Source organism: Chrysemys picta, chromosome 2 (genome assembly GCF_011386835.1).
Source record: "Chrysemys picta bellii isolate R12L10 chromosome 2, ASM1138683v2, whole genome shotgun sequence".
NCBI lineage: Eukaryota > Metazoa > Chordata > Testudines > Emydidae > Chrysemys > Chrysemys picta.
This window is the reverse complement of record NC_088792.1, coordinates 261,838,622-261,851,196: the sequence shown is the minus strand read 5'-3', so window position 1 is coordinate 261,851,196 and position 12,575 is coordinate 261,838,622. Positions and strand designations below refer to the sequence as shown.

The window sequence follows — 12,575 nt, the reverse complement described above, 5'->3', positions numbered from 1 at the left end:
ATCTTACATTCACTGTGCAGTGCCTTGCTCTTATAAAGTAAGATCACAATACCATCCTTCTAGGCAGTTGGCAAGGTTCCAGATCTCCCCACAGACAAAAGATGGCCAGTAGTGATTCTGCTATAGAGTTTTAGCATTTTACCATTTTAGCAGTTCTGGGGAGATGCCATCAGTGCCAGTTGCACATCTGTTTTTTAGTTTAGAGATGGCATACTTCACTTCATACGATGTTGGTGCATTAGTACAAGGGTCTGGGTCTTGAACCACAGTGGTTGCCAAATTATCCAGCTCTGAGCAAGCAACAGCTGGAGGGTGGTTCAGGGCACTGTGATAATGTTCCACCCAGCGTGAGAGGATGTTGTCATCCAATTTACATGGATGGCCTTGGCTGTCATTCAGGATGCTCTTGACTGCTGAGGTTGTGGATCGTGCAGAATGCTGGCCTTAAATTGCCCCTGGCTAAGCCAAATTCAACATCATCCACACCTTGGTTATAATATGCCTCACGATCGCAGAGTGCTAGGGTGTTAAATTTTCGCTTCAGATGATTACGAGTGTGCTTATTTCCATGCTGGTGGGCTGTGGCCTTTAATTTAATTATCTGGAAGGCCACTTCCAATAACCATGGTTGGCGTGCTGGGCACCTATAACCAATCGTATGCTTCACGGATTGGTGGAGGATAGAAGTGAACAGAGACCAGGCAACCTCCATGTCATCCAGCAGGTTGGCTAGAGCCGAGAATCTGTTGGCTAAACCTGGCATGTGAAATGTATCAACGTCAAACTTCATCATTGCAGAGGGCTTACCTGCTCTTTGGAGCTTCAACACTATACGGGCAACCACTAGGTGATGATCTGTGTTCGCCGCACATTCCGCACCACAATAAACTCTACAGGAGGTGAAGAGATGCCTGTCATGTGTGATGATGTGGTCCAACTCCTTGAGTGACATCATCGTGCGAGATCCATGATATCTGGTGTACGCATCACCGCTTGAACCATGATCCAAGAATGTAAAGATTCTGGAGGCACAGAATGTGAGCAAGTGGCAAGAGTTATCACTGAGTGTACCTGTACCATAATGACCAATGACCTGTTCAAACTTAGTTCTCAAGGAGCCGGTATCTGCATTTAGGTTACCCACGATCACGAGATTATCATGTGGAGGGACTGTGCGCACTGGAGATTCCAGTTGATCATAGAAATGATCTCTTACTGAATCAACAGATTCTTCTGTTGGAGCATAGACTACTATGACAGCAAGGTAATTGTGCCGGAGTTTAAGACATGTAATAAGTAACCAAAAAGACATGGGGGGCCAGGTTATCAAGGAGGACTTGGCCTCACCTTGCAATATTAGTGCTACCCCCTGGGGCCACCAGAATACAGAAGTAAAGAATTTTCCACCTTGTGACCTCTATGATCTATCAGCCTTTCTTCAGTTAGGCCTGCAATTGATCCATTTCACGTGAGACAGTGACCTGATGGCCATGGCTGTGAAGAGTTGCAACATTCCAGGTTGCAGTTTTGATGGACCGGTGGAGATCCCAGATACGATTGGATACATTGTCACCGCATACTGCAGACATCAGAGGACGCGCATCCCAAGGGGGGCTTTGGCACAAGCCTGTCATATTTAAACCGAGGGAAGATGTCACCAGCAAGGCATCTACAGCTGAGAGTAGGGCAAGCGTTTAACCCTGGTGCTGAATGCTAAGTTATTCATGGTCAAAAGCAGGGGCCGGCAACCTTTGGCACACGGCCCATCAGGGTAATCCGCTGGTGGGCCATGAGACATTTTGTTTACATTGACCATCCGCAGGCATGCCCCCCTGTAGCTCCCAGTGGCCACGGTTCACTGTTGCTGTCCAATGGGAGCTGTGGGAAGTGGCGCGGGCCACAGGGACATGCTGGCTGCCGCTTCCCACAACTCCCATCGGACGGGAACGGTGAACCGCGGCCACTGGGAGCTGCAGAGGACCATGCCTGCAGATGGTCAACATAAACAAAATGTCTCATGGCCCACCAGCAGATTACCCTGATGGGCCACATGCTGAAGGTTGCCGACCCCTGGTCAAAAGCAAGAGCAAACGATTGTCCCAAAAAATACCTTGTCCCTCTGAAATGAGATGGAGGCACAATATCACAACCCTTTTCCTAGTCTACCGGTACTGGCTTCACACTACATGACCCGAGGCATTGAGTCTTTCTCAAAGACTTCCTTCACCTTGAATAGGTAGGTGCAGCTGCTGCCCTGCATCTTCGCTGCCTGTGTTAGCCATCATTTTCAGGGTTCTTGTTGGACCTGTCCACCTCGCATAATGCCCAAGGTGATATTTCGGACAAGCCTTCATAGCTGATGGCATAGCTCCAATGATTGATCCCCTACTTCAGAAGTTACACCCCTCCACCACGATGAGGCACAGGTCAGACTCGGGGGCAATGGCTAACGTCTGGGAATTCCATTTAATACAGTTTCCAGAGGCAGATGTATTTATGCAGAACCTAATTACAGCCACCTTGGGTTTAGCCATTAAAGCAGAATTTCCTCATGTAGAACCTAACAAATAACCAACAGTAAATCAAGATGACAAACCAGGCAACCACAGGACTGCAGACCGGTGAAAGAAAGAGAATAGAGCTTAGAACACACATGGATTCAGAGCTGATGGTTTGTCTTAATTTACAGTGGAGAGAAACAAGACTTCTTTTACTGGCCTCTTTGCATTCCCACTCTTGGGGTGTGCTGATGGTTTAAGTTTCCCCATCAGAGAATTTCAAGAATGTTAACGTGTAGAGGTCATCTCAAAGAAGTCTGGTTATAGGTGAGTAAACTTCATTTCTTCTTCGGTTCACTTCTTCACATTCCCACCCTTGCGATGTGTGGATGGTGCAATTTGGACCATTAGTATATCACAAGAGTTTGAATGTACAGAGGTCATCTTGAAGAACTCCAGCTACAGTGAACAGCTTTCATATTGCATGTATCCATATAATTTAAGAATTTTTGCATAAATTCTTATGGGTATAGCATGATAGAGCTTTATGGTGAATTCTGTTAAAGGCAACATTAAGAAAATCATGTGGGTTTTGTTTGTTTGTTTTTTCATTCTTACTTCCGAATTATCACTGCATGCAAATCAGTGAAATCAAACTTGTGACTTGCAGCAATGTAAACCTCCATCTTGCAAAGACAGAGCAGTATCTATTAAGCTCGTTATTGCAAAGGCAAGTCAATTAAATTATTATCAGCACTAATTCGCACTTCCACAAGCTGTTAAATTCTTTACCTACAGCCCAGTGGCACTCAAAGATGTGCATAATACTATCTTGCCTTTGGAAACCTCAGAGAAACTACTTCCAGTCTAATCCCGATAACTGAAGTATCACCGGCAAGTATAAAGGAAAGCAAACACATCTGTGCTAATGACTTTGAAATATATTTGATCCATATGGCTAAATGATTGTTACATGCAGTTACCATTACCACTGAATTCCAAATATGGTTCAGACACCCTGGTAATTCTTGTTTGCGTCTCATTGCTTTAAGACAAAATAGTGATTTAAAACTCCATTACCACCTACTATGTCAATATATGATTAAAAAAAAAATCCAAGTATTGTTCCTCTGATAATCGATTTTTAGTTTATTTCTCTATCCCTGGTCCTTTTCTTTTTCCCCCTAAAGGAAGAAAATCTATAAAAATGAATAAATCATATTTTGATTCCAGTATAAATTGTCAGCCCCATATAAGATTGCTCTTGTGCAGTATACAATTACAGTATATTACTTGAATTTATGATTGGCTTGTGGTTCATTTCTCATGTAAGTGACTTTCATTCCATGAATTAGTTTGTGTTTGTGTCTGATTGCACCAGGATAGCAATCTGTTTTATATCTACCATTTGCTAGACAGCGGATACACTGGATAACAGCGCTTTGTAAAAAATGTAAAGTGAATGACTATCTGCACTGAAATTCAAACACAACTTGTGAAGCCTAATCTAAACTCCCAAGGATGAGTTTGCGGTTTACTTTGCTTTTTAAGATCTGTGATTAATAATAATAATTAATGAATAAAGGTAGCAGCAGTGATGAAGAGAAAGTAATCACCTTGAGAAATGAGAACTTTCTCACAGTTATTAACTGCATGATCATATATAATAGTCAATTCCTTAATGAATGGACTAAGTGTGACCAAAATATAGTTGCTGTGCACTAGGGCCCCAATCTTGCATCATTCAAATCCATGCTCTTACTGTCTTACTTGGGGAATGTGGGTAGAGGCCCCTTCACCAGGGTCCTTCCTCCTTTTCTTCCTTCCCACACAGAATGCACATGGGCATTGTGAATGGGTGGGAACTAGGGCTGAGGCTTCCAGTGAACTCCCCATCCTCTCTGCATTTAAGCATTCCTCGATGATGAGAGATGCTCCCCCAATCCACTCACACATTTTGCCCTATAAGTGGGGTGGCTGTCAGAGCTGTGTTTCCAGCTTGCTGTTACCTGTTGGGGTCAGGAAGGATTTTTTTCTCCCTGAGGAATATAGGCAAGTTGTCCAGTGAGTGTTTCACCTTCCTCACAGCATCTTGTGGTCCCGGTAGATGGGGGTGATAAGTATAAGGATAGTACTCCCTCCCATTGCCAAAATAATAAGAGGGGAAGTAATAAATAGAAATCATTATTTTCACAACTTGTGGCCAGTGTGCAGTCAGAGGCTACAGGGTCACAGCTCCAAGGGTAGACCAGAGTCCATGATCCAGGAGGGACTGGTGGATCCAGTTAGCCTGCGGGTCAAGGGAAAGTCTTAAGTGTTCTCAGAATTAGCTTCCTCTTGTCCATAGCCTCCTCATTATTGTAACGGTCAGTAATGCTACCTTAATGGCTACAGCATTTACATAATTGTCCTTTAAAAATAAAACCCAAACTTCCCTGCATGCTGTTGTTTACATTTTAAATAATTTTACATTTGGCATACAATAGTTAGATTATAGATTAAGTTGTAGATGAATATTATGATGAATGTGCTAAATGAGTTGGTTCTGGAGTGAGTACTGGTGACTAAAGAGTGTTAGCTGACACATAATAGCCTCCCTGCCCACTCTGCTTTATTCATGTTTTTTTGTGATTAAATAGCAAAGTTAATCTGTCAGACTTCCTAATGTGCCATCCTTTTGTATAAAGATTCACTTTTATTATACAACACAATGTGACTTGGCATAATGAGTGCATCACAGATTGGCAACCTTCCTTATTAAAATGTCATGCATATTTGAATAACCAGTCATCTGTATGCATTATGCATAGTAACAACTATTATCCGCATAATGTAAAAGCATCACTGATTCTGGCTTGCAAAGCGTGCATGTGTGCGCGCACACACACACACACCTTCCCCACGCCCCATACACACACTTGGTGACCTGAGAGCAAAGAGAGAACTTTCTTTGTTCTACTTTGAGTGTGCTTGTAGGATGTACTAATATTTTCTTTGTATCCCTGTAAGCCACAATTAGTAGCATAACTGTATTATGTGTAGTTTGTATAGCCCTCAGTCCCATCAAACTGGACCGCTGATGAACCGTACCAGATGGAAACTCACATACATGTGGTTGCATTTGTAACCTCGGTAAACCCTATTTCAGCTATAAAAAAAAAAAAAAAAAAAAAAAACAACCAACCACCTGCCCTTTGATGGTACTTGGTAATAGAAATCCTGAAGTGGCATGCTTATTGTGCTTGTTTGCATGTCATTATCCAGAATACTCTTCAAATTTAGAGCAGTTTCAGAAAAGCGCTGATGTTTGTGCCATGGGAACAAACTTAAAAGGACGTAAAGTTCAGTGACAAATTAGACTTTGGGGTAATTAGAAGATTGACTTATCAGAAATGTGACTTTAATTTTTGCTCCTATTAAAGTTTCCTTTGTGAACTCTTGCATTAAATACACAGTGTTTCTCATTTAACTCTTGGAAGACTCTCTCCTTTCATATGTCAGTGAACAGATTGCTGGTACTTACCATTTCCCCCCCCCATTTACAGCACCCTGTGGAGGAAACTTGACAGGCTCATCAGGTTTTATTCTTTCACCAAACTTTCCTCATCCCTATCCACATAGTAGAGACTGTGACTGGAGTATCGCTGTTAATAACGACTATGTTATATCATTAGCATTTATCAGGTAAGCTGTTATTTGGCCATATCTTTTTTTAAATCATGTTTACATCATTACCATTGGTGGCTGCTCAGAGTTCAATAGGGTAAAAGCTGAAAATACCTAGTGCACATTAAGTAACCATCAAGACTATCAATAATTGTTACCTTTGTCAGCAGTCTCTGCAGAGACACCAAGGAATGAATAAGCATAGAGAATTGAACACACACAGGGCTCAATCCTGCAAGGTGCTGAACATGCCTGTGAGATGCAGAGGGCCCTTAACTGCCACTAACCAAACTAGAAGTAGAAGATGCTCAGCATCTTACAGGATCAGGCCTACAGAGAGATTCTTTCCATGACAAGGTCAGGAAGACAGAGTAAGCTAATTTGCGGGGCTCTCCCCTATCTGAAAGGAAGGACTTTTTTGACCAGAGGTCTGTCAGTTCAGCACCTTTCATAGGAGATGTGCACAAGAGATTAAAGCAAAACATTAAAAGTAGTATTTGGATCCAGTTTTATTAGCCCACATTGTTACATAAAAATGTGCCTCGTGTGAATAATATTTTCCTGGATATTAAATGGTGTTTGTTAAACCCCTCTATCATAATGCAGTACTTAATACTGTTTCAGAGAATTCACAAAGAGAATGTTGCTGTCTGCATGGTATTATAAACATAAAGCAAAACCAGACACTTTTTGTGGAGAAGTATTTATTTGAAGTTGATGTTTGTTGTTGTTACTATTATTATTATTATAATTCCCAAAGACCCCAGTTGGGTTTGAGGCCCCATTGTACTAGGAATTTTACAAACATAAGAGACAAATCTTTCCCTGATTTTTGGTCATATTATAAAATTTATTGCCTAGTGATTTTTTTAATGTTTGCTTTCGTCTGAACTATTGCTCACCAATTACTTATTACTCAATAGCAAAATATGCACATTAAATAGATACTTTTAAGATATCAGTTAGAACATTTACTATGTCATGGGTAAGCTTTTTACTGTACTTTATGTTCAGAAGTCTCAGTGAGTCATTTGATTTTATAGATTCATAGATTCCAAGACCAGAAGGGCCCTTGTTACCACCTAGTCCCACCCTCTGTGTAACACAGGCCATAGAACTTCCCCAACCACCTTCACAAAAAGAGATGTTCAAAACTCACCCAAACAGTAGAAAGAGGAAGAGAAGGTTGAGTAATAGACCATTCCAGCCATGCTGATTGTAGCCAGACTGCCACTAACCCCCTGGTATTATTACTATTGAGTGTTTTTTGCAGCTACTTAGAAACAGTGTTGGTAAGCACTCAGTTGAGCTGATTAGAGTTAGGATGTCACGCAAAGCATATTCTACCTAACATTTCTTTTCTTTTTAATGTTTTATAGTTTCAGTATAGAACCAAATTATGACTTCCTCTATATCTACGATGGGCCAGACAGCAATAGTCCACTAATTGGGAGTTTTCAAGATAGCAAGTTGCCAGAGAGGATAGAGAGCAGCTCAAACAACATGCACTTGGCATTTCGGAGTGATGGATCTGTTAGCTTTACTGGTTTCCATTTGGAGTATAAAGGTAAATGCAACAGGTGTTCTTTTCTTTTTTTCTTTTTTCTTTTTTTTTTTTGGTTGGTTGGTTTTTGTTGTTCATTCGTTTTATATTCTGTGTATCACAAACATGAACAAAATTTGATACAAAATGTTTTATCTTATGAATATACAGAATTACACTAAAATGTGCAATTTGAGGTATGAGTGTAAAATTGGTTTGTACAAATTATTTTTTTCTCTCATTCTGGGATGATTATATATACACAGACACTTTAAGGTGTAATCTATCTGCAGCTGGATTTAATTGTAAATGTTCAGTATGCTATTTTAAAACCACATTTTAAGACATTAGTTTACAAAATAAAAAATAAAATGTTACAGTAACGATATTTAATTTGACAGTGCCTAATACACATGTAATCGGTTTTTTTTCTAGCATAAATGTAATAAGAACCTCTGGCATATTAGCACATCAGAGCCCTGTAAGGTATGCTGATGAGATGCAATAGATGCTGAAAGCTTTAAAAGTGTTAAGTCTGTTAGGTCAATGATCTAAGAACAAAAAAGAAGTCTTGAAATAGACTTTTACATGATGGTCCATATTAGATCTGTCTGAATTTGATCTAAACACCATAGACTATAAAGTAGATCCTTGCATATTTATCATAGGCAGTATCAGTTTCAAAGGATTGTCACTGCCTTGTTAGGCAAAATAATGCTCACTGTAAAAAGTTCCTGAATATGTACTTACACAGTAGAGAACAGTGAGTCCCAATGGATATGAATCATGCTGCCAGTGTATTTTAAGCTCATTGGGCCACTTCTTCAGATAGCTGTAGTGTAAAAAAGAGAGGGTTCCAGTTGTTCCAGTTCCAGTTAGTTGGGTTGGTCCTGCTTTGAACAGAGGGTTCAAGCAGATGACCTCCTGAGGTCTCTTCCAACCCTAATCTTCTTTGATTCTCTGAAATGTGTGTCACATTGTCAAACCCCATAGAAGCCCTCCTCTACAAGGATTTGGTTCCATGAGACTGGCTCATCTCCCGATCAGCTATGGAGTAGTTTCCACAATAAATTCATGGTAAATCCAAAAGCAATAATTTTCATTAATTTCCCCATGTCAAGTTCTCTTCAAACTCCCCATGCCTGGAGATTCATCAGGCTGCTGTGTTTGGATCCCAACACTAAATCCATGTGTTTTTAGCTTCCCTTTCGTCTGGATAGACTACAGGCACTCTCTTTTGTTTTGGACTCCAAGCATACTCCCTGGGCAAACACTATTGTTCGGTACCGCTTTTGGAAGTGAGACCCTACAATCCAGCTGCCCAGGTCCCAAGATTAGTGCTGATCTAAGTTTCCTCTAAGCTGCCCGGCTGCGTGACTGGGCAGCTGCCTATTAAGCCCTGCGCAGGGGCTCAAGGCTGCGGTGGGGAGAGATGCCTCTCCTGCAGCACGTACCTGCCTTGGCAGGGAGAGGTGCCCCTCCCTGCTGGCCAAATCATGGACCTGCCATGGTGGGGAGAGGCGCCCCTCCCCGCCGGCCTCAGCGTGGACCTGCCACGGCGGGGAGAGGAGGACCTCCTCGGCAGCCCCAGGGTGGACTTGCCCCAGACTTGCCTCAGCTGGGGGAGAAGAGCCCAGGGAGAGGCACACCTCCCCACTGTCCCCAGCGCAGACCTGCCCCGGACTTGCCGCAGCCGGGGGAGAGGAGCCCCTCCCTCAGCCCGGTCCAGGCCCGCCGGAGCTGCTGGGGAAAGGAGCCCCACCCTTGGCACAGCTCAGTCCTGGCGGAGCTGCCGCGGTTGGGGAGAGGCACCTCTCACCCACCCCCAAGTTGCTGCGGCAAGAGAGGGCTGGGGGCAGCCCAGGGGCAGCCTGTACCCCAATCCCTTCATCCCCGGTCCCACCCCAGAGACCAACACTCTGTATCTAAATAAAAAAAATAGACAAAGGATGGGAGAAGGAAGTATTGTTATTCCTGTTTTACAAATAGGAATCAAAGGCATAGAGATGTTAAATGACTTGTCCAGCAGCATCATGCAGAAAGTCTGTGGAAGAGCAGGAAATTGAATTGAGAAATCCGAAATTCCAATCCACTGTCTTAATTTCAAAACCTCTAAATCAGGGATTGGCAACCTTTGGCATGCGGCCCGTCAGGGAAATCCGCTGGCGGGCCGGAACGGTTTGTTTACCTGCAGCATCCACAGGTTTGGCTGATTGCAGCTCCCACTGGCTGCGGTTCGCTGTTCCAGGCCAATGGGGGCTGCGTGAAGTGGCAGTGGCTGAGGGATGTGCTGGCTGCTGCTTCCCGCAGCCCCCATTGGCCTGGAACAGCGAACCGCAGCCAGTGGGAACTGCAGTCAGCCGAACCTGTGGACACTGCAGGTAAACAAACTGTCTCGGCCTCTCAGAGGATTTCCCTGACAGGCCGAGTGCCAAAGGTTGCCGATCCCTGCTCTAAATGTTTAATCTCAGTAAACTCTTGGACTCATTGATATCTACTCTCAGTGAATTCCAAAGCTTAATTAATTAATATACTTGAGGCAAGTGTAGAGAAAAGGACCCTTATTCAAAATCAATTTGCCTTCTCAATAATTTCAAAATACCTTCTTTTTTACCTCTATCTATCAAAAATGTATTTGTATAAGTTTTTCTTCTGAGATCACCCAAGCTTTCCCTGCCTGACCTGCCCTTGAGCCAAAATCTTGTGTTAGCAATGTCTGTTGTGATGGGATTGATTATGAAGTCTTGGATTCCACGTTATGACTTCACAAAAAAAAGATAAGCTTTCCTTGGATGGCTGAAAGGACAATATGTCTCATACCTAATTATCCTTTGATAATTTTGGAAGATAAATAGCAAGTGTATTGAAAACAGCCCAGGAACCAGGGCCAGTTCCAGGCACCAGCCCAGCAAGCAGGTGTTTGGCGTGGCCAAGGGGAAGGGGCGGCACGTCGAGCTGTTCCTCGGCAATTCGGCGGCAGGTCCCTCTTGGAGGGAAGCACCTGCTGCCGAATTCCCGCCGAAGAAGAAAGCGGTGCAGTGGAGCTGCCGCTGGAGTGCCGCCAATTGCGATCGCGGCTTTTTTTTTTCCCCCTACCGCTTGGGGCAGCAAAAACCCTGGAGCCGGTTCTGCCAGGAACAGAAGGATGTATGTTAAAAGTTTCCAGTCAATGCAAGATATATGGACTCTTGGGTCTTTGTAAGGCTAATTCATTGGTCTGTTCCTTCTCCCAAATAAAGGATGAAAGACCCTCACTGAAGGGTACAATCTCCCTTTGACATTACACAGGGTACAATCTGGACTGTCAGACAGCTGCATCCCCTCAGTTCTCCAGCTGGGAGTGCCTTTTACACTGCTTCGCTGTGACAACAACCACTCCTGGCCTGCTCACACCCAGCCCTCAGCATGTAAATTACCCTCAGATATATACTGCAAGAGTGCCTCAGCCAGCCAGATTGCCATCCTTGAATTATACAGCAGAGTGACACCAGCAAATTCCTAGACTTTCCCGCAGAAATGTGCATCTTGTACTGCCCAGTACCATTCTGGACAATACAATCTCATATAAATTACATAATTTCATTAATAGAAAATTATATACACAAACATTGTTGTCTCAAATGGAGTTCCCCAACACTTCAGTCCAAACACACTGGCTTAGATAAAATAATAAAACAAGTTTATTAATTGCAGAAAGATAGATTTTATATGATTGCAAGTAATGAGGCATAAAAGTCAGAATTGGTTACAAATAAAAGTTGAAACACAAACCAATACCCAATTTAACAAGCTAAGTGAATTAAAAGCAAAATGTCTCTATCACCAAATGCTTTTGCAGACTTACTGGTTGGATGCTTTTAAACTAGGACCCTTCCCCCACTTCAATGCTCCTTTCCTTGTTCTTTCTCCACATAGGCAATTATGATAGATTGTCACTCTTGGGTTTAAAGCAACAGAGGGTCCTGTGGCACCTTTGAGACTAACAGAAGTACTGGGAGCATAAGCTTTCGTGGGTAAGAACCTCACTTCTTCAGATGCAAGTAATGGAAATCTCCAGAGGCAGGTATATATCAGTGTGGAGATAACGAGGTTAGTTCAATCAGGGAGAGTGAGGTGCTCTGCTAGCAGTTGAGGTGTGAACACCAAGGGAGGAGAAACTGTTTCTGTAGTTGGATAGCCATTCACAGTCTTTGTTTAATCCTGATCTGATGGTGTCAAATTTGCAAATGAACTGGAGCTCAGCAGTTTCCACTTCCTGGACACCACTGTACAAATAAGCGATGGCCACATTAACACCACCCTATACCGAAAACCCACCGACCGCTATTCCTACCTTCATGCCTCCAGCTTCCACCCCGGTCACACCACACGATCCATCGTCTACAGCCAAGCACTGAGGTACAATCGCATCTGCTCCAACCCCTCAGACAGAGACCAACACCTACAAGATCTTCACCAAGCATTCTCAAAACTACGATACCCACACAAGGAAATAAAGAAACAAATCAACAGAGCCAGACGTGTACCCAGAAGCCTCCTGCTACAAGACAGGCCCAGAAGAGAAACCAACAGAACTCCACTGGCCATCACCTACAGTCCTCAGCTTAAACCTCTCCAACGCATCATCAGTGATCTACAACCCATCCTGGACAATGATCCCTCACTTTCACAGACCTTGGGAGGCAGGCCAGTCCTCGCCCACAGACAACCTGCCAACCTTAAGCATATTCTCACCAGCAACCACGCACAGCACCATAACAACTCTCACTCAGGAACCAACCCATGCAACAAACCTCGATGCCAACTCTGCCCACATATCTACACCAGCAACACCATCACTGGACCTAACCAGATCAGCTACAACATCA

General features: G+C 43.3%; 1 protein-coding gene across 2 annotated transcripts in view; it reads left to right on the top strand.

Moving 5' to 3' along the window:
* The window catches only part of CSMD3 (CUB and Sushi multiple domains 3), a 1,168,516-nt gene that overhangs the window by 840,955 nt on the left and 314,986 nt on the right, over window positions 1–12,575 (top strand). For both annotated transcript variants that reach the window (XM_005287288.4, XM_008168301.4), the window contains 2 exons: window positions 6,044–6,182; window positions 7,544–7,731. In XM_005287288.4, the coding sequence (XP_005287345.2) occupies window positions 6,044–6,182; window positions 7,544–7,731 (327 nt within the window). The remainder of the gene's footprint in view (window positions 1–6,043; window positions 6,183–7,543; window positions 7,732–12,575) is intronic.